General features: G+C 37.6%; 1 protein-coding gene across 1 annotated transcript in view; it reads left to right on the forward strand.

The window, feature by feature from the left end:
* dlc1 (DLC1 Rho GTPase activating protein) overlaps positions 1 to 14,904 on the forward strand; it is a 128,029-nt gene extending 113,125 nt beyond the window's left edge. The window contains 8 exon segments of the mRNA XM_055158096.1: positions 3,509 to 3,668; positions 4,609 to 4,816; positions 6,252 to 6,468; positions 9,020 to 9,134; positions 10,800 to 11,018; positions 12,300 to 12,517; positions 13,132 to 13,305; positions 13,976 to 14,904. Coding sequence (XP_055014071.1) covers positions 3,509 to 3,668; positions 4,609 to 4,816; positions 6,252 to 6,468; positions 9,020 to 9,134; positions 10,800 to 11,018; positions 12,300 to 12,517; positions 13,132 to 13,305; positions 13,976 to 14,075 — 1,411 coding nt within the window. The 3' untranslated portion in view covers positions 14,076 to 14,904.
* The last annotated feature ends 5,183 nt before the right edge of the window (positions 14,905 to 20,087 follow it).

Below are 20,087 nucleotides of genomic sequence, written 5' to 3' on the forward strand. Positions count from 1 at the left end.
GCCTCATCAGAATTGGTTGCCTGTGAGCGTGGACGTGTAACCTGTCCATTTTACAAGAACTGAGCCGTATTTTGGGAGACAAGCCCAGCGTTTAGGCGACTTCCGTAAACACTGAGCACTCTCGCTGTGTGTGACGTTGTCGTGTCCTCCAGTGCGCATGCGAGACACTTTTGGGGCGTTTAAAGTTCACACTGGAGATCACGAACAAGTCGCATTTAATTGGAAATGTGAAAGACCTTGCAAAAAATCTGATTTCACACAAAAATCCGTATTGAGCATTAAGCCCCGTGGTCTAAACGTAACCTTAAAGTTGTACTATGTTACTTTACTTTTTTGGTAGATGGTCATCTGATGGGCATCTCCTTTAACTTGGTATTCCTGTTCTTAGATATCCACCAGTGTTGTGACGGATATGGAAAATTTTGGATTTAGGCAGAAATTACAGTGGTCCTTGTATTTTCCATTGCTTTATATTGACAGACAATTTGGCTTTAGTGCACTGTTACTCAAAGTGTTCGTTGTAAATAACACCACTCGAGTTAATCCATGTGCCCAGCGATTAGCCCCCATCCCACTGTCTCGATCCCCTCCATCTGCAGGTTGTTGTGTGGCTCGCTGACGGCTGTCCGCAGAGGTTGGGTTTCACATTCTTTTCCCAGGCCCATAATTACTGGGAAGGGTCTATATTGTCTTTTTTTTTCTCTTCCAACCGGGCAATCCTGACCATTCACACGCACGGTGTTACTGGAGCTGGAGAAATCTGCCCTTGACAATTACTCTTCCAGCTACCTTTTACCCACTTAGATGCCCTTGTTTGTTCAGACTGGATCAATAGTGTTTCCTGACAAATATGAATGTCAAGGTTATTTGGTTAATATATAATTGTTATTATTCAAGTCAAAATATAACTGAATGAACTGAAACATAATAAAATAAGTCACAATGTTATTTAAATCAAAGGTGCTTTGCAATATTTCTGGTGTCGGGTCTGTCACCGCCTGTTTTTGTAGATAAATGTAAGGTACATACTGTATGTTTAATGCCATACTGTGGAACCTTCCAATGACATTTCCATCAAAACAAGAAGTTGGCTGACCCCCAACCTTAAAGTTACATAGTGAACCTTTAAATCAATTCAATGTGTAGCCAAAAAAAAAAATACACCAAAATGTAAATGTGTTTTATGTTTATGTCATTTGCCAAGGTGCACTTTGTAACTTTTCTGGTGGAGGGTTCACAAGGCAGTATAGTCTGCACTGAGATGTTACAGCTTTACAGCTCAATATGGCATTAAACCTTTGTATTTTGATTTTATTTTATTATTATTGCATTTTACTGTGAGTGGGGTCCAATCTCCAAAAATCTGACCTCTAACATGGTCTGGAGGTACCACCAACTTGGTTAAATTGAGATATGTATGTTTAGACCCCGTTTACACGTACACGAGTATTTTTAAAAACGGAGACATTTACCTTCGTATGTGCCCGTCTTTTACACGCAAACTGCGAATTCACTTTTGAAAATGAATCTTTCTAAAAACTCCGGCTAGAGTGGAGATTCTGGAGAACTACAGTTTCGCGTTTGCATGTAAAGTGAAGTTTTAGGCAGCCAATGCGCCAAAAGTGTGACCAGTGTTTACCTTTTGCTATGATGATGATGATCATGAAAGCAAATTAAATAAATGCCACAGCTTACAGGTGCCGTGCATAGGCTTGGCGTAGTTATGATGGCACTTGATGGCTTATTATTGTGGGTTGATGTAAACAAAAACTTTTTTTAAAACGATGCTATGATGTTATTTTGGAAAACGGAGGGTAGGAAATATACGATTCTCAACATACCCGGCTATGTGTAAATGTAGCCTTAATGCCATCCTGTGGAACAATCTAGGGCTAGGCAATGCATTAACATCTCCATGGAAACAAATAGGTGGCAGGCGGTCCCTTCATCAGAAAAGTTACATAGCACACCTTTAAAAGAACTGTCATCGATTTCACTGTTGTTTGGTATCAAAGTTGTAAGTGTAAAATCTTCAATAGTCTCTCAATAACAACTCATATTTGATAGTATGCCATCCCTACTCCCAAAAAAGTGAAAGCAAGATTGAAATTCCGTGCTGTTTTTACGCTGTACCCGAGGCCAGAGCTGGAACAGACCGGGTTATGACAGTCTTATGACAGGCCTGGACTCTCTCAAACACAGAGGCTGCTTGTTGCTTTGCTGAAGGCCCACACATATCCAACATTCCGGACTGTGATCATAATGTGCTCCTTTTTCATTTTTCCAAACTGCACCCCCGAGAAGCACTTTCCATTTACAAAGACGGACTTGTCCTAAGACACGCACAAGATCTCGTACTATTCACACCCAAGAACATAGCTACGAATGTGTGGGCGCCAGATCTGTTCGTGCTTCTGCTTTTTGGCTGGAGTTGTATTTTTGCCAGCCGCACACACTACAAATACTCAAGTGTGGATTGTACAAAGAGGTTGGGACCAGTCATTTTAAAGAGCTAGAATACACGCTTTACCCCCTAACCCTGTTTATCCGCCCCTCATAAAGTTGGAGACAGGCTTCTTCTTCAACCTGGCTTCCGGCTGACACACTCATAAAACACATAACTGGGTGTACCTCACAACATCCTTCAGCCCATATAGTTTAAAGGAACCATATTAGGCTATTTTTAATCTACAGTATGTTATAATGCTTTTTTCTCATGAGTTCACCAATCCCCAACAAATAATGATAAGGTTCAACATTTGTGCATCTTAAAACACTGTGCACTGTTTATGTTTACTGGTAGAGGGTTCCCATATGCTTGTCTTCATCAAGATGTTTCACAGTATGGCATTAAACGTATCTATCTCCATAAAGAATCCCAATTTACAGGTCATATTTGTGGAGAGGCAAGCCCACTTAAGGTTATAGTTCTGCGTCGACTCAACACACACTGTCGCCTTGTCGCCATCGTTTTTGATTTACGGATCTGCGTCAAGGTCCATGCGCCGCGAAGTAATTCACCGCCACAACGCTTTGAGGCTAGGATTTAAAAATAGCGTTCGTGTTTACAAAATGAAGCGGGAAAGCGGAGTACCAGAAATGTATGTAGAGCGGTATGTAGAAAGGACCAATCACAGCCTTTATTGTCTGCATCGCTTTCCTTGATGTCTGTTTCTTTTCAACGCGTAGTTAGAAAATTTCAGAGGTGACGATTTGACGCACGGCCATAAATTGGGTTTTACAGTACAAATGTATGCTTTTCAAGGTTTTCTGAGTAATAAAAACACCTGTAACTGAAGCAATGCAGGAGACTGATGACTTTAAGACCACAGTGTGAAGCAAATAAATGGTGACCCTGATTTCTTCCAAAAACAGCAAAACCTTCGTAGAGTTATATAGCCCCCTGCCCACCACCTGAGATCACCATCAAATTCTAAAACCTATTGTTCTTTTAAACCTAACACTTACATTGTTATTGATGTACTCTTGTCTTGTTTTTTTAAATCAGGGCTGTGCCAAAGTTCATGAAGAGAATCAAGGTGCGCGACTACAAAGACAGGAATGTGTTCGGTGTGCCATTACAAGTTATTGTACAGCGGACAGGACAGCCCCTCCCTCAAGGAATCCAGCAGGCCATGCGCTACCTACGCAACCACTGCCTTGACCAGGTAATTCAACCATCAACCGTTTAAAAGTCACACAAATTACACATAATTGACTCTTGTGAGCTTTAAGCCATGTTAGGATGTTGTTACCTTCTCAAAAACTGAACTGGAGTTGTGTTTTGTTTCATTCACATGTTTGAGTAATCCCTTTTTATTCATCTGTTTATGTCTCCAAAGCTAAAAATGGTCTGTTCTGTGGTAGTTTTCAGGTTGACAGCTACCTTTTACCTTTAGTTTAGACTGTTTTCTGTTTGAAAATATGCAGGGGTTTGTGTCTTAAGCATGAAACAAAACACAACTCCGGGTATGTTTTTAAAATAGCGTACTATGGGCCCTTTAAATGAGTAAGAGAGATTTATGTGTACTTTGGCATTTGACTGTGGAAATCTGTGCCCATTTGCCTGTCATTCAGTGCTGTTTAAAGATAATAAAAAGATCCTCCTCCTATAAGTTGCTGGAAGTTGCGTAAGAAGTTAATGTATTTTTTACTTACATAAGAAATGGAAAAATGTGATACAATCTGAGTGTGTTCCTGGGACAGTCCGTACTTGTCTCTTGCAGTAGTTTTCTTCCTAGTTTTATTCAAGTTGACAGGCCTGGAAAATGTAACTAAAAACCAGTGTCTGCCTAATATGTTGCAGTAGTTTGAGGTCCTACATTATGCAAAATAGATTCTTGTGAGTTTTAAGCCGTGTTATAATATAATGTTATAATGTTTTGTTTAATTTACACGTTTGATTGATTTAATTTTCCGTTTGAGAGATAAATATGCAAAGTTTGTGTGTTAAACATGTGTGAATGAAACAAAACACAACTTCAAGTAAGTTTTGGATGAGAAAACATTAGAACATACAGTAGATCAGAAAATATCATAATATAGACTCTTTAATGTAAGATTTTGATGCGTAGGCGAATTTTTAAATCCATTTTGTCCTCTGTCCAGGTGGGTCTCTTCCGAAAATCTGGGGTGAAATCTCGCATCCAGGCTTTGCGGCAGATGAACGAGGCCAGTGGAGCAGATGGGGGCGGAGTCAACTACGAGGGCCAGTCTGCGTACGATGTGGCTGATATGCTCAAACAGTACTTCAGAGACCTGCCAGAGCCTCTGCTCACGAGCAAACTCTCTGAGACCTTCCTCCAGATCTATCAGTGTAAGAAAACCAAATCAATTTACACTTTTAAACATAATGAAAATGTATATTTATACTAGAGTTCATATTCCTTCTTTCCATTTTTAGTACTTTTGACCATTCAAATTACATAATATTTTGTTAATTGTTAATTGCTATGGTAAAAGTGCTAATTTCTTATCACTCTAAAACTGAAATATCTGAAATATTGTGATATTGTATCTTCAGAAGTCTCAAAATAATATCGGGAGATTTCACAATATGTGGAATTACAAGTTCCTTCACTTAAATGCATGGTTTTATAGTAGCAATAGTTAATACATATAGGGAACTACATATCCCATGATTAATTTCATTGTATACAACATGAAGTAATATGTTTATTGCTTTAATTCTTGGGATTATGACAGTAATTATTCACACCAAGGTATTTTAAAAGCCTCTCCAAAATATTGTAATAAATATCATACCGTGAACTGAATATTGTGATAATATTGTATCATGAGATTTGAATATTGTTAAATCCCTAATTATTGATATTAAAATGAAGTGTTTTTTCACCATAGAACTGTGACTGACATGTTATTGCCTGCCACTCCTACATTGATGTTTAATTGTCGGAGTGGCGGCATTTCCAATTTTTATCAAACGTCCCTGCACTCCAACATTTTTGTTTTTCCTTGGTTGGAGTGGTGGCACTTTAGCTTTTTCTTCAAAATTCCACTACTCCAACACACAATAATTATTAAGTTGCAGCGGAGCTCTTTTTGGGATTTTCATGGACTGATTTAGACCTGGTTTAGTCCTGGTTTAGACCTGGTTTTAATCCTGGTTTTAGTTCTGGTTTAGAGGCATGGCCCACGTAGTGTATGCAAGAAGACACGGTCCACGTGGCGTATACAAGGCAAAAAATGTGATGCTCAAAACTATGAGTAGGTTGTCAGAATGGCGACATAAATGGTGTCGGATTGGGGGTATGTTGGAATGGGGGGTTGTCGGAATGACGGAATGTCGGAGTGGCGGTATGTCGGAATAAGGGTTGTACTTCCATAACTAGATGTTTGTCAGTACTGTCCTATCTAGGTTTCAGCTTTGTGTTTTTGAGTGCCATTTTGAGTACTTTTGATCATTAAAATTATATAATATTTTGTTGATTGTTACTTGCCATGGCAGCAGTGCTAAAACACATGGATTTATTATTTCTTTTCCCATAGAACTCTTATTGACATACCTGCCATCATAACTCACAACAGTGTTTATACAAGATTTAACCCAAAAGCCTTTTATATGAAGCATAGCCTGCAGTGTTGTCGTGTGTGTACCGTTACATAACAGAATCGCATCATTGGTAAAGTCAAACACTGGAGACAAAGCAGATATCTTCAAGTAGGCTGTTCTCGTTGTTTATAACTTTCTAATAATAATATTTTTATAACATTTTCCATCTGTCCCACAGACATGCCCAAGGAGCTCCGTCTTCAGGCTGCACGTGCCGCTGTCCTGCTTTTACCTGACGAAAACAGGGAGGCGCTGCGGAGTTTGCTGTGTTTCCTTAGTGACGTGACCGCAAATGTAACGGAAAATCAGATGACCCCCACAAACTTAGCCGTGTGCCTGGCCCCGTCCCTGTTCCACCTCAACACGCTACGACGCAAAGAGAGCTCCTCGCCACGGTGAGTGTCCGAATAGTCACAATAATCAACTTATCGTTCAATATATGTTAGATGGAACAATATTTTTTGCTGTTCTCAAGATTTATCATGTGAATAATTTCTTTACTGGTACATTATTGATTATTTTTTGGCTTTGTTATAAGATTTGAACTTCTATGACTCCATTTTATGAATTTCCAGCTCCTGTTTTTGAAATATTTTGTAGAATTAGAATAGTTTTTGTGTCTTAAAGGTGCACTGTGTAACATTCTCCACCTGCTTCACTCCACGTTATTTTTTTTTTTACCTGAAATGTTCTACAGTATGGCATTTAATTTAACTATCTCCAGGCCACATCACTAAGCCAAACTACAGGTCAGATCTTTGGAGAAACAATGCATGTTTTTGCTGTAGTTTCAAGAAATAAAAACACTTGTAATTTAATAAATACAAGATTAATTTGTTTAATGCCATACTGTGGAACATCCCAGGAATAACATCACTATGGAGACCAGAAGAAAAGTTGCGCAGTGCACCTTTAAATCTGCTGGTGGGTTATTGTGTCAGTTCCATAAATTAGTTTCAATGTTAGACTTAGAATTAGACAAACTTTATCGATCCACAAGAGGAATTATTTGGACAACAGTAGCTCACACATCACAATAACAAACAGAAAACATATAAATGGTAATAATAAATTCTAAATAAATTGCAAAAATATCATAAGACTGGTGTCAAATAAGGCATAATTATGTAACTGTATATGTACAAGTAAAAATTAAATACAATAGAATTAAGTAATAAAAATATCTCAGCTGTACAAGAGGTCGTAAGTAAGTTCATCGTCTATATTTCCTTCAGCATTATATCACACTTCAAAATGTGTTATTGTGACAGGCATACACCTGAATCCAACTTGTAAAAGAATAAAAAGGGATGTGGAGGGAGTACCTTATGTAATACGCAATATGTTTTATGTTCAATCTCATAAAAACAGGAAAACAGCACTAAGAAAACAAAAGGACAGGATATTGTAGATAGAGGAGGGAAAGGGAAGAGCAGGGAGGATGAGAAACAGATAGCCCAAATGTAAAGGTTACATAAACATGTCCATATTGTTGATACCACATTCACATGAAATTAATGTGGCTTTGTTTTCATTGTATAAAAGTAAGATTTTGATTTTATTTTTATTTAAACTTTATTTAACCACAGGAAAGTCCCAGTTTTTGGAGGGAATCCTTTCTAAATCAAGAATACAGGAGCATACATTTAGACAAATACATGAATTTCTTAGCTAAAAACTTTTTAGAACTAATAATGTTAAAACAAATTAAGATATAAGACTAGGGTGACCCGATTTTCAAAATAAAAATCTGGGACATCCCTGATTTGAGTTGGTAATAATAAAATTGTAAAGTGAGTGTGTAATTAAGGAAAATTGTTATGTCTGTATAGTCACATTTTCTTTGGTTTTGGTCATTTTAAAGCAGCTTTTCTGTATTTTACCTAAATAAATGACAATGTATGCCTCTCTGTACTGTTGGCAGGTTTCAGATTGGTCAAAAATAGGAACGCTTGGAGCATTTCTTGTATAAAACTGGTACAAATCAATGGTTTTGGATAAATCTGCTCGGACAGGGGACACGGGGCTCAAACCTGGGACTGTCCCGGAGAAATAGGGACGTCTGGTCACCCTAGACTGGAAACATACAATACACTGCATAGGACAACTCACATAATGGATTAAGATCACAGTCTTGTGGGGTGTTTTGCATGTATGTATATGGCAGAATGTTCAATTTCATGGTGACACAGTGCACACATTAACAAATACAGCCAAAAAAGCTCAAGAAAAAATACAAAATGGATTCAAACAACACATTTTCAGAAGCCTGTGATCAATATGAGCGTTCATGGTGCTGTCGAGGTGTTTTCAACAACAATTTTCTACAAAAAAATTAGCGTGACTAACTGAAAAACTGTCTGCTAATGCTAAGTAACTTGTGACTGTAATGTTATTTGAGAGAGACTTATTTGTTTATCAGCACCAGACAGATCAGAGCCTCCAGTTAGTATCACATCCCTAGGGAACGTTCATCAAATCAGCTGTAAAGTATAGGATGACCAGACGGACAGTCCCACTTTTGAACCCTATGTCCCCTGTGCCAGCAGATTTATCCAAAACCAGTCCCAGTTTGTCCCAGTTTTATATAAGAATTGTCCCAGGTATCCCTATTTTTGATCATTTGATCCCTGCCAACAGTAAGGAGAGGCATAACTTGTCATTTGTTTAGGTAAAATACAAAAAAATCTGTTTAAAACAACCAAAACACAAAGAAAATGTGACTATACTGACTCATATGTATGTCTTTGCATAACAATTTTCCTTAATTACGGACTAATTTCACAATTTTATTATTACCAACCACCAAACTTTTTTTTTTTACCAGTTTTTTATTTTGAAATTCTTCTCACCCTGGTAAAGTATCAATTAGCTGTTTTATTCCATTTCTGTGTCACACTTAATAAAGGTTTGTACTAGTTTTTTTTTTTCCTTTTGTGATTGAAGGGTGATGAACAGGAAGCAGAATCTGGGGAAACCGGACCAGAGGGACCTGAATGAGAACCTGGCTGCCACTCACGGCCTGACCCACATGATCCAAGAGTGCAGGAAGCTGTTTCGGGTCAGTCCTTAGCAACTGTACACACAAAAATAAGACAGTTTCAACGGATACATTACTGTTCTAATTAAAATGTGTCTCCTGTACCTGGTCATGATGTTCTTGTTGACTAAAACGTTGACCTTGGTCTTGTACCTTGCTATTGTTATACATTGTGGGTCTGTGTTTGCCATGTAAATACACTCAGTTATATAACATGCAGGTAACACAATGATACAGACATTTGTTTGGTTTGTCCTGACCTCACATAACAAGCCAGGACTTAACTTTGTGTACACTTCAAATTTGCTCGGGCATGTTTTGTAAAAGACTCGTTTATATAATTATACATTCCTTATTTAAAATGAGGAGCTTTAAGCCATGTTAGGATGTTGTTACCTCCTCAAAAACATACTTGGGGGTTGTGTTTTGTTTCATTCACACTTGTTTGAGGAATTATTATTAGTCTGCCTACATCTGCAAAGCTCAAAATGCCCTGTTCCACCTTGTGATGTCACATAGTGGTAGTTTTCAATCAAACAGCTACCCTTTACCTTTAATTCAGTAGACATGGGCAATTCTTGGGCTGAAATCATCCAAATACAGAGTTTAAAGACACAGTGGGGCACTTCCTGTATTACCACATGACATCACAAGGTGGAATAGAGTGTTTATAGTTTGAGAGAAGAACACCACAGCTTAAATATGCTGGGTTAAACTAGTGTGAATGAAACAAAACACGACTCCAGGTAAGTTTTTTGATGAGGAAACAACAGAGATCAGAAAATAAGCCCAGTTGGTGACAATAACAGGAAATAATCAAATTCCTTCTGTATTACAAATCTAATTTTATCTCAGTTTCATCCTTGTAATTTTGAGTCTGTTGAGCTTTCTGTGGCATTTTACAGCCAATGAAGACTGTGTTGTTTTGTTGCTTGATTTGATTATGAGCCAGTTTCCGGCCATGGTCCTATCACACGGGCATTAAATTGAATTAACCACTGCCTAATGTCCTTAAAATTAGATTTGTATTTGCATGCAGGATCATATAAGGATGACAGCTTATTAAAGCTGGTTTTAATGAGCTTCCATAACTCCTTATCATGGCAGATAATTATCCTTACTGGGTAATGACGTTTGTATATTAGTCTGGAACAAGGCAGGATTTGAGTCATAAATTAAGCTTTTGCAAATTCACTTCTGTAACAAAGTAAAAGTAGTGTACTGTAAGTACTGTAAATAAGCATACATTTTAGATATCTGTACTTTATTTAAGTAGATTTTAAAGTGGATTCTATTTACTTTTACTTTACTTCATTTGAGAGCAGGTATTTGTACTTTCTACACCACTTTTTTTTTTTAAAACTGGACTGAAAATTAAAAGTATTTTTCACTACTATCTGAGAGCTGTTGAAAAGGCTGAGTGTTTATTTTTAACACATTTGTACTTTGAGCAAACTTAAATATGCAAATAAAAACGATGAGGTTGCTTATACTGAAGCTCTGGACCTCCTCAAAATACACATACTTCTGCTATCTGTACTTTTACTTAAGTAATAAGTTTGAGTATTTCTTCCACCACCTGTCACATGACATTTATAAAGGATATTTCTGAAATTACGTGATTATATTGGCATTCCTGAAAAATTCAAAATAATAATGTCTGAACTGTTCTTTTGCCATAATCAGATCCCAGAGGAAATGAGCCGCTGCAGGAACTCATATGTGGAGCAGGCCCTGTTGCCACGGCGACTGGAGGAGCTGACGGGTGAGGAGGCGGGGCCAGAGGGGGGCTACAGGGCCTTTCTACGGGACGGCCTGGACACGCTGCTCAAAGAGGCCAAAGACAAATTCAGAGGCTACGACAGCTGCTCCACCTCTGAGCACGCGGAGCTCGCCTACAGAAAGGTAATTTAAAGGGCCCACACTGCTCTGTTTTCTATCTGTGTTATAATATTTCCTCATCACAAACATACCTGGAGTTGTGTTTTGTCTCATTCACACATTTAACACACAAACCCTGTATATTTAGGCTGAGTTCTTCTCTCAAACAGAAAACACCCTGTTCAACCTTGTGATGTCATGTGGTAGTACACGAAATGCCCTACTATGTTTTCAAACTCCATACACCTTCATTAGAATCATTTGGATGATTTCAGCCCTGAAATTTCCCATCTCGACCGACCTGAATGTAAAAGGAGCTGTAACTTGAAAACCAACACTACCTGACACCACAGTATGGATCATTACAAGATGGAACGGAGCTTTTTGAGCTTTTGTATGTAGACAAAAATTTTAAAAAAGGGCTACTCAAACGTGTGTGAATGAAATAAAACACAACTCCAGGTATGTTTTTGATCAGGTAAAAGCATTATAACATGGCTTAAACTTAACATGAGTCAATTTTGTGTAACATAGGACCTTTAATGTAGGCCATCTATAGAGAAAACTCCATGTGTGCTCCCATTGATGAAGACAGACTGTCCCTTCATTTATCCATTTCCTGTATTTTATCTCTGCTCTTCTGTTGTTATCATGTGGAAAAGCAGTTTCCGAATTACATGTGAAAAAGACTCAGCTCTTAGCTTATTTTTCCCACTGTTAAACTGGACACTGCCCCAATATGACATCATTTACTCTCCCAAGCTGACATTTCCTGTGTGTTGTAATACTTTCGCGGATTTTTTTCCCCCATCTAATTTATGTAATTTATCAGATCTAAATGAAAGAGCAAATGTTTTAAAATCTTAGGTTGCATGAAATTATAACTGGATTAAACATGACTAATGAGATTTCATTTTACTCTGCAAGTAAGAAGTAGATTTATTTATAGAGCGTCTTTCAAAGAGATCAGATCACAGCGTGCTTTAGAGATTAAAATCTCCATACTAATAAAAAAGATTAAATGCAGAAAACACAGGTATTTACTAAAAAAATTAAATACCGTGGCGTTTTGTCTAAAAGCGATGGCACCATTTTTCAATCTACTTGTACATATAATGATTATCCCTTATTTGACACATCTCTTGCTATTTCTGCTGCTTATTTAGAATTTATTTATATTTTTACTTATTGTTATTATATTATATTGTGATGTGTGAGCTTCTGTGTCCAAACAATTTCGCGTGTGGGTTAATAAAGTTTGTCTAAGCCTAAGACTAAAGTTTAATATAAATAATGTTCTTTCAGGTCCATGATGGTTTTCCGCTGCGTCTATGGAAGGTGACAGTGGAAATTCCTGCTGCCCCTGAAGAAGTTTTGACTCGGATACTGAGGGAGCAGAGCCACTGGGATGAGGACCTGCTGGAGAGCCGTGTAGTGGAGACTCTGGATGAAAAGATAGAAGTTTATCAATTCGTCCGCAACACCATGGCCCCACATCCCACCAAAGACCATGTGGTTATCAGGTAAACATTATTAAAGGGCTCATATTACACAGTTTTCTGTTTCATTCACACATGTTAAACACACAAACCCTGCACATTTTAGCTGAGTTCTTTTAGTTTATTTTGACTAATTAGAGTCTAAGAGATGAAGAAGCAGCTTGGTTGAGCTGCAAAACGTGTTCGCCCAAAATAAACTTTTGTCCAGGTGACAAATTGAGTTTCTCCTTTTGCCATGGATTCTCCCTGGACGACTGAGGGATTTTACGCTCCAAACACCTTCACTAGATTTGTTTGGATAATTTCAGCCAACCAACCAATTTCCAATCTATGTTAATAAACGAAGGAAAAAACAGATAGCTTGAAAACTACTGCTTTATGACATCACAAGGTGGAACAGAGCATTTTGAGCTATGGAAATGTAGACAGACTAATAATAAAGGATTACTCAACATTTACTCATGTGAATGAAACTAAACACAACTCCAGGGCTATTTTTGATGAGGTTACAACATTCAAACAAAGCTTAAATCCCACAAAAGTCAATTTTACATAATAGGACATTCAAAGTATTTATTTTTCTTCTATTCAAGACTACAATGTCAACACATGAGCTAAAAACATGCTTTGTCCAACAGGACCTGGGCTACAGATCTAGCTAAAGGAGCGTGTGCACTTGTGAGTTCCTCAGTGGACCATGAAGGACTGCCTGTGGTCGGCGTGCGCGTCAATGTTCTTACATCACGTTACTTCATCGAGCCGTGTGGGAGCAACAAATCTCGACTTACACATCTGTCCAGGATCGACTGCAGGTACGTTATGCAGAGGTTATGATTCCCTGATTTTATGTACATCTTTAATTTTGTAACTCTGCTAGTCTCTGTGCTTTTTAATTGCCCTTCGGGATAAATAAAGTGACTGAATTGAGCTGAAGAGACACACGCACAAATAATATGAATTAATTGTGAGGGTCCTTCAAATGCTTTTCTGCGTGGAGATGTTATTGCTTTGACTGTTTCACAGTATGGCATTAAACCTTTCTATAATCATGGAGACCAAACCAGAACAAGTTACAGGTCAGATCTGTGGAGAGGCGACCCTGCTCACAGTCAGAATGTCTGTTTTTCTATGTATTTTTGAGCAATAACCACCTGTAATTGAATAAATGTAAGGTAGACCTGTTTAATGTCATACTGTGGAACTTTCCAGACAGAGCAATGACGTCTCCATAGAAACAAGCAGGTGACGAAGCCCCAACTAAAGAAAATTACAAAGTGCTCCTTTAAAATCTAAGAAATGGGTTTTGTATTATGCAATTTTTAGTTGTATAAATACTTGTCTCATGACTTGTCTCAGGACCATAACTAATTGTGGCCATGACAGTCAAGATTTTTTTCTAATTTAATGCGGTTTTCTGTTGGCTCTTTAAACTGTCTATGGTTGGCTCACTGTAACTAACTGTCTGTTTGCTGTGTGTTGTAGGGGCCGTTTTCCTGAGTGGTACAATAAACTGTATGGACACTTGTGTGCTGCTGAGGTGGCTCGGATACGTGACTCTTTTACTGTGCCAATGGACAAATAAAGCCTGGCCAGGACTACAGACGATTGGAAAACTCCACTCACTTTGAATCCAACAGGGCACTAGACATGATTCATTCCAGCGGCGCTTTTGTGTTCTTACGCTTTAAGGACAAACCTGGATCTCATTTGAAGGACTGTGTGACTCTGATACAGTGTCACAGGAGACTTATCTGTAAAGTGTCCCATTCTGATGTCCAGCCACACCGACCGTCATGCCAACTTTTATCTGGGCCAAAGGACATGTACGAGAGGATACAAGGCTCAAATCTTATCAAAAGGGTGCTACTGCTTCTGAGAAGCAACAGGATTAGGCAGTGTACAGTGTCTGTGTATATGTGAGCGAGTGGTTAATGAATATTCTATGTACATACAGTGTTGTGCCATGTGTTGTCTGTCACATATTACCTCTGTCCCTTTTTCTGTTACAGCAAAGCACACACCAATATTTGAGCAGTACATACAAATATATATCTGAGAGTGAAGAGTGGTGAATGTGGATGAAGGTTAGACTGGATCCAGAGAGAGGACTTTTATGATGGCAGAGTTTAGAGAAGATGGTGCTGGATCACCTATCAGTGCACCTGATTTACTCACATAAAAATACATTTTAATTTATTAGCACAAAGATCTTCAAGAAACATGACTTGAGTTGTTTTCCTTATGTTTAGTAAAAGACCAGTCGTTCTAAATGGGCCAAATTTGAATAGACACCAAAGTGAGTTATTCAACGCTGATAAAATAAACACGTGTAAATACAACAGAAAGCTCTGGTGAGGCGAGGGGTTTAAGAAAAAGTGGTCCTTTTATAAAGGTGGAGAGTCTACAGGTTTTACTGTAGTGAAGGGGCAGATTGAATGTGTGCATGAATATGTAGAAGGTAATATTTTTAGGTAAACGTCTGTTAAAAAAAACAAAAACAAAAAAACAACATAACAAAGCTGATGTTTGCTATAACACTCATTATGTTGTATTCTTCATGTGGACTTGTATAGTTAACACACTAAGCCATTGTTCATATGATACTATAACCTGCTACTTATGCAACTGTGTTTTATTTCATTTTTGACCAAATAACACATGACAATGACAGTTAATTTAAAAGAAATATTTATACCTCAGTTATACAGTACCATTTGTGTTGTGTCAAACCATCTATGTTATTTTATTGTAAATGTTAAACAAATGTTTTATCTTTTTTATTAATATTATTTCTGTACAGGTTAATCAAAGTGCACTATTAAACGTATCAAAGTGAAAATGTGTTTTCTTGTGTTTCCTTGGATTATGTAACGCAAAGTGAACCCTGTCAGACATACATACACCTGTTAGGGCATGGAGTATATAAAAGTGTTTGATTCACATGTTTGAGTAATCCATTATTATTAGTCTGTCTACATTACCAATTCTTAAAACACTCTGTTCCACCTTGTGATGTCATGAAGCGGTAGTTTTCAAGTTACCAGCTCCTTTTACCTTTTAGTTCAATAGAGATCGGCAATTCCAGGGCTGAAATTATCCAAATGATTCTAGTGAAGGTGTACGGAGTTTAAAAACACAATGGAGCAGTTCTATTATTACCACATGACATCACAAGGTGGAACAGCTTAAATATGCAGGATTTGTGTGTTAAACATGTGTGAGTGAAACAAAACACAACTGCAGAAATATTTGTGATGATGAAACATAACAGATCAGAAATTAGCTTAACGCAGACCTTGTAATGAGGACCAAACTGTGCAGGATCTCAATTGGATCTTGTGGAGCATTTCTAGTCTGGAAGGGAGAAGTGAAGGGACTTTTGGCTCCTTTATGAGATCCACATTTTTTTTTTTTTCGATCTGTTCATTGCAAAGAGCTGTTCAAAAGACAAACTCTTTTAGTATTGTTATGACAGAAGCCAATGTGAGAACTCATTTTAACAACAAACTAACCTTGGAGAGAAATGAACCTAGAGTCAGATGGTTCAAACTGAGAGTGGGAGTGTGTTTACCCTTTGAAATGATGCATAATCTAAATAAAACATTCCACTACAATATTAATTATAACAAAAATAACTGTTATTAAGATGTCAAATATGTTTTCTGTGCACAAAGCTCTCACTCGTGTTAGCTACGAAGAAAAAATGCACTAAATAATTGAAACAAAACACATTCGGTTCTTTTCAAAACGTTAGATCCGGTTCCAAAAATTCACATTAAAGGTGCATTGCGTAACTTTTCTGGTGGAGAGTCTTTCAAATGCTTTTCTCCATGGAGATGTTATTGCTTTGTCTGGAATGTTTCACAGTATTCTTTCTTCATGGAGACCAAACCAGACCAAGTTACAGGTCAGATCTGTGAAGAGGCGACCATTCTCAGAGTTAGAACGGCGGTTTTTGTAAGTATTTTTGAGCTATAAAACCACCTGTAATTGAATAAATGTCAAGTAGAGCTGTTTAATGTCATACTGTGGAACTTTTCACGCAGAGCAGTGACATATCCATGGAAACAAGCAGGTGACGGACCCCCAACCAAAAGAGCCGTCTCATTCACAAACGTCCCATCACTAAAGGGTACAAAGTTGAACCAGCAGCACATAACAGATTTACTGCTCGGATCAAATTACTCGTACATTATAAGTAACAATAAAAAGCAGATGGTCTTATTGAATTTTCAGAGAATCATTTCCAGAGACAGGCTCTTCCAAGTTCGCATTTCTCCATGATTTTCATTTAGGCCTCTCAAATCTAAGATGTGGTTACAGAGTGCTGAGAGAAAGGGGGTATCCAGTGGCCGGGTAAATGCTGACTTCACTCTGACTATAGTGTATTACGTAACACATTCTCATAGCTAAAACAATAGAGCTCATTCTACTGCACCTGGCCAATGATTTAACACTTCATATTTTACTCACTGTGTACTTTGAATGTCAGCGTGGACGGACTGTGCTTCACCAATCCCGTCCAAATATTTGAATCATCGTAATCTATGTAGTAAGGCAGAGGCGATGAAGTACTTTTGTTACCTAAAGTTGCACCGTGTAACTTTTCTTTTGGAGGATCCGTCAAATGCTTTTCTCCGTGGAGCTGTTATTGCTTTGTCTGGAAAATTTCACAGTTTGGTATTGAACCATTTTAACTTCATGGAGACCTAACCAGAAGAAGTTACAGGTCAGATCTGTGGAGAGATAACCCCACTCAATCATAATCTGTTTTTTGAGGTATTTTTGAGCAATAAAAGCATCTGTAATTGAAAAAATATAAGATGTTTAATGTCACACTGTGGAAAATCCCAGGCAGAGCAATGACATATCTGTAGAAACAGTCAAAAACGTACTGTATTACTTGTACTTCATTGCTTTCCACCACTGGTTAAAGGTAGTTTCCACTCATCGTGCAGAGTGACAGCTGGAGCAGGCAGGAACTTGACTGCGAGTATACACACAGAGCATGTACATTTTCCATCTTTATAATTAACACCTTGCATTCTCTCTTCCTGCTGTAATCCTCTACAATTATTTTTCATACGAATCCTTGGAACCTGAACAGTCATCTTTGCTCAATCCTGCGAAGATTTCTCATCTTCACAATCCGCTCTTACATCAAATGCTGGTATGTTTTCGAATCAGCGAGTGTGTATTTTTTTGTGGGAACCCAAACACCTCGGGGAGATTATGTATAGGGCCAGATAAGGCGACCAAGGGCCACATTCCAGCACCTCTTGTTGAGAATCAAGAACTGGCCCTTTCCCACATTGATAAATGAATACAAACGTGAGAGCACAGGTTTTCCTACGTGTATGCAACTCAGAACTCACTACTATGTGAAAATTAACCCAGCTACAATATTAATAGCACCTTCACTGAAAATGTGTAAGTAAAATTGCAGTTACATGGCTATAATTATACTCAATTAGCCTACAAGTTGCTATAATTGAAGGCTACTTAAAGAGCCCATATTATGTTCTAATCTATGTTATAATGTTGTTTCCTCATCACAAACGTATCTGGAGTTGAGTTTTGTTTCATTCACACATGTTTAACTCACAAACCTGCATATTTAGGCTGAGTTCTTCTCTCAAATGGAAAACACTGTGGCAATGCAAGAAGTGCTCTACTGTGGTCAGAGGTGGGACCAAGTCGTTGTTTTGCAAATCTCAAGTAAGTCTCAAGTCTTTGACCTCAAGTCCAAGTCAAGTCCCAAGTCAAATACAGAAAAGTCCAAGCCAAGTCTCGAGTCACTGGTCTATAAATCCAAGTCCAAGTTACCTGCTTTGAGCTTCAAGTCATTTCAAGTCCTTAAACCAAAGTAAAAAATATAGCTTCAATTTTTGCAATTTATATGAATTATACATTAAATTGTACTTAAAAAGTCATGGTATATTTATGTGTGAGTATTTATATAAGAGTTGTAGAAATGCAAGTTTTTCCTTTTTAAATGTCTTGACAAGATCTTAGGGTGAATCAGAACAGAAAGAATTCAGATTTAAAAATGCTTAATAAAAGTTATATTGTCATATAGTCTGCACTGAAATGGAAGGATCATTTTCTTTGTAGTGCCCTCTGTTTTATTGCATATTATTGTATAACACATCACAGTAAGTCCAGTTCAGTTATGTCCAAAGTAACAAAGAAGTAGGAAGGACATGTTCCAGTTTGTTCCTGTAAAATTCAGTACTGCATTTATCAACTGAAAAGAGAAAAATATTTTCTAAAACCATATATTTCTTTAGAAGAAGCATCAAGTCTTCTCAAGTCACTAACTTTCAAGTTCTAATCAAGTCCCAAGTCTTTGTCCATTTTATCAAATAAAGTCCTAAAAATAATGCCTCAAGTCTGACTCGAGCCTAGGTCGAGACTTGCAAGTCCCTATTTCTGCTCCCATACATTTTCACTAGAATCATTTGGATAATTTCAGCTCTGGAATTGCCAAACTCAACAGAACAAAATGTAAAATGTAGCTGTTAACTTGCAAACTACCATTACATAACATCACAAGGTGGAACAGAGCATTTTCAGCTTTGGAGATGTAGACAGAGTAATAACAAAGGATTTCTCAAGTGTGTGAATGAAAAAACACAACTTCAGGTATGTTTTTGATGAAGTAACAACATTATAACTTGGCTTGAAGCTCAAAAGAATAAATATAGGACCTTTAAAATGTAACATACATATAATTATTTAACATTTTGTTTATTAGAGATAGTGGAAAGGAGAGGAGGAGACAGGGGGTGGGTGAAATTAAACATTTTTCTTAGCCTAAGTCCTCAAGTGCAGGACAATACAAGATTAGTAAAACATGCATGAATCAAAGTTTTTCAAAATTCTAATGGCGTTTAGTTTACATATGGTATAGTATAAAGTACTCATGAAAAATACCACTCAATGTAGTTACTAATATTTTTTTCTGCAATTTTATATCTGTCTTTCATAGAAAACCTGATTATTTAAATAACAAAATGACCCCAAGTAACACATCCTCTCAGTGCCCTTAACAAACATGGATATTTGAACGTGCATTTACACAGCACTGAGACCTTTCTCCTGCACTAACACGATCGATGATTCTGTTGGTTGTGTCAGTTCACAAACACGCCAACAATCTGACACACACATGGCTCAGAGCTCCCTGTCTGAAGGATCTGCTGCAGATGTTGTGCTGCGGTTGTGGAGGCAACTGGGCAAACTTCAAAATTGAGTACACAAGTATAAGTGGTCTAGGAAATTATGCTGTAGTAAGACCAAGCCCGTCAAGAGAAATTTGGGGACTCACATGGCTCCCCCTCTAATGTTAATTAATAGGCAGGGGTTCCAATTCTGAAATCCAAAGACCCTGGGGCCTGGGACAACAGACCTCTTTGTGTATTTGTGTTTATTCAAATAGGAGTCAAAGTCAGACATCACTTTTACTCCTATTTGAATACTTCTCAGAGTGTAACTACAATTTTAAAGGGTCTATATTACACTATTTTTTATCTATGTTATAATCTTGTTTCCTCATCAAAAATATACCTGGAGTTGTGTTTTGTTTCAATCA

This window comes from Boleophthalmus pectinirostris, unplaced genomic scaffold (genome assembly GCF_026225935.1).
Source record: "Boleophthalmus pectinirostris isolate CB_2022bp ecotype Guang Dong unplaced genomic scaffold, ASM2622593v1 HiC_scaffold_22, whole genome shotgun sequence".
NCBI classification, from domain to species: Eukaryota; Metazoa; Chordata; class Actinopteri; order Gobiiformes; family Gobiidae; genus Boleophthalmus; species Boleophthalmus pectinirostris.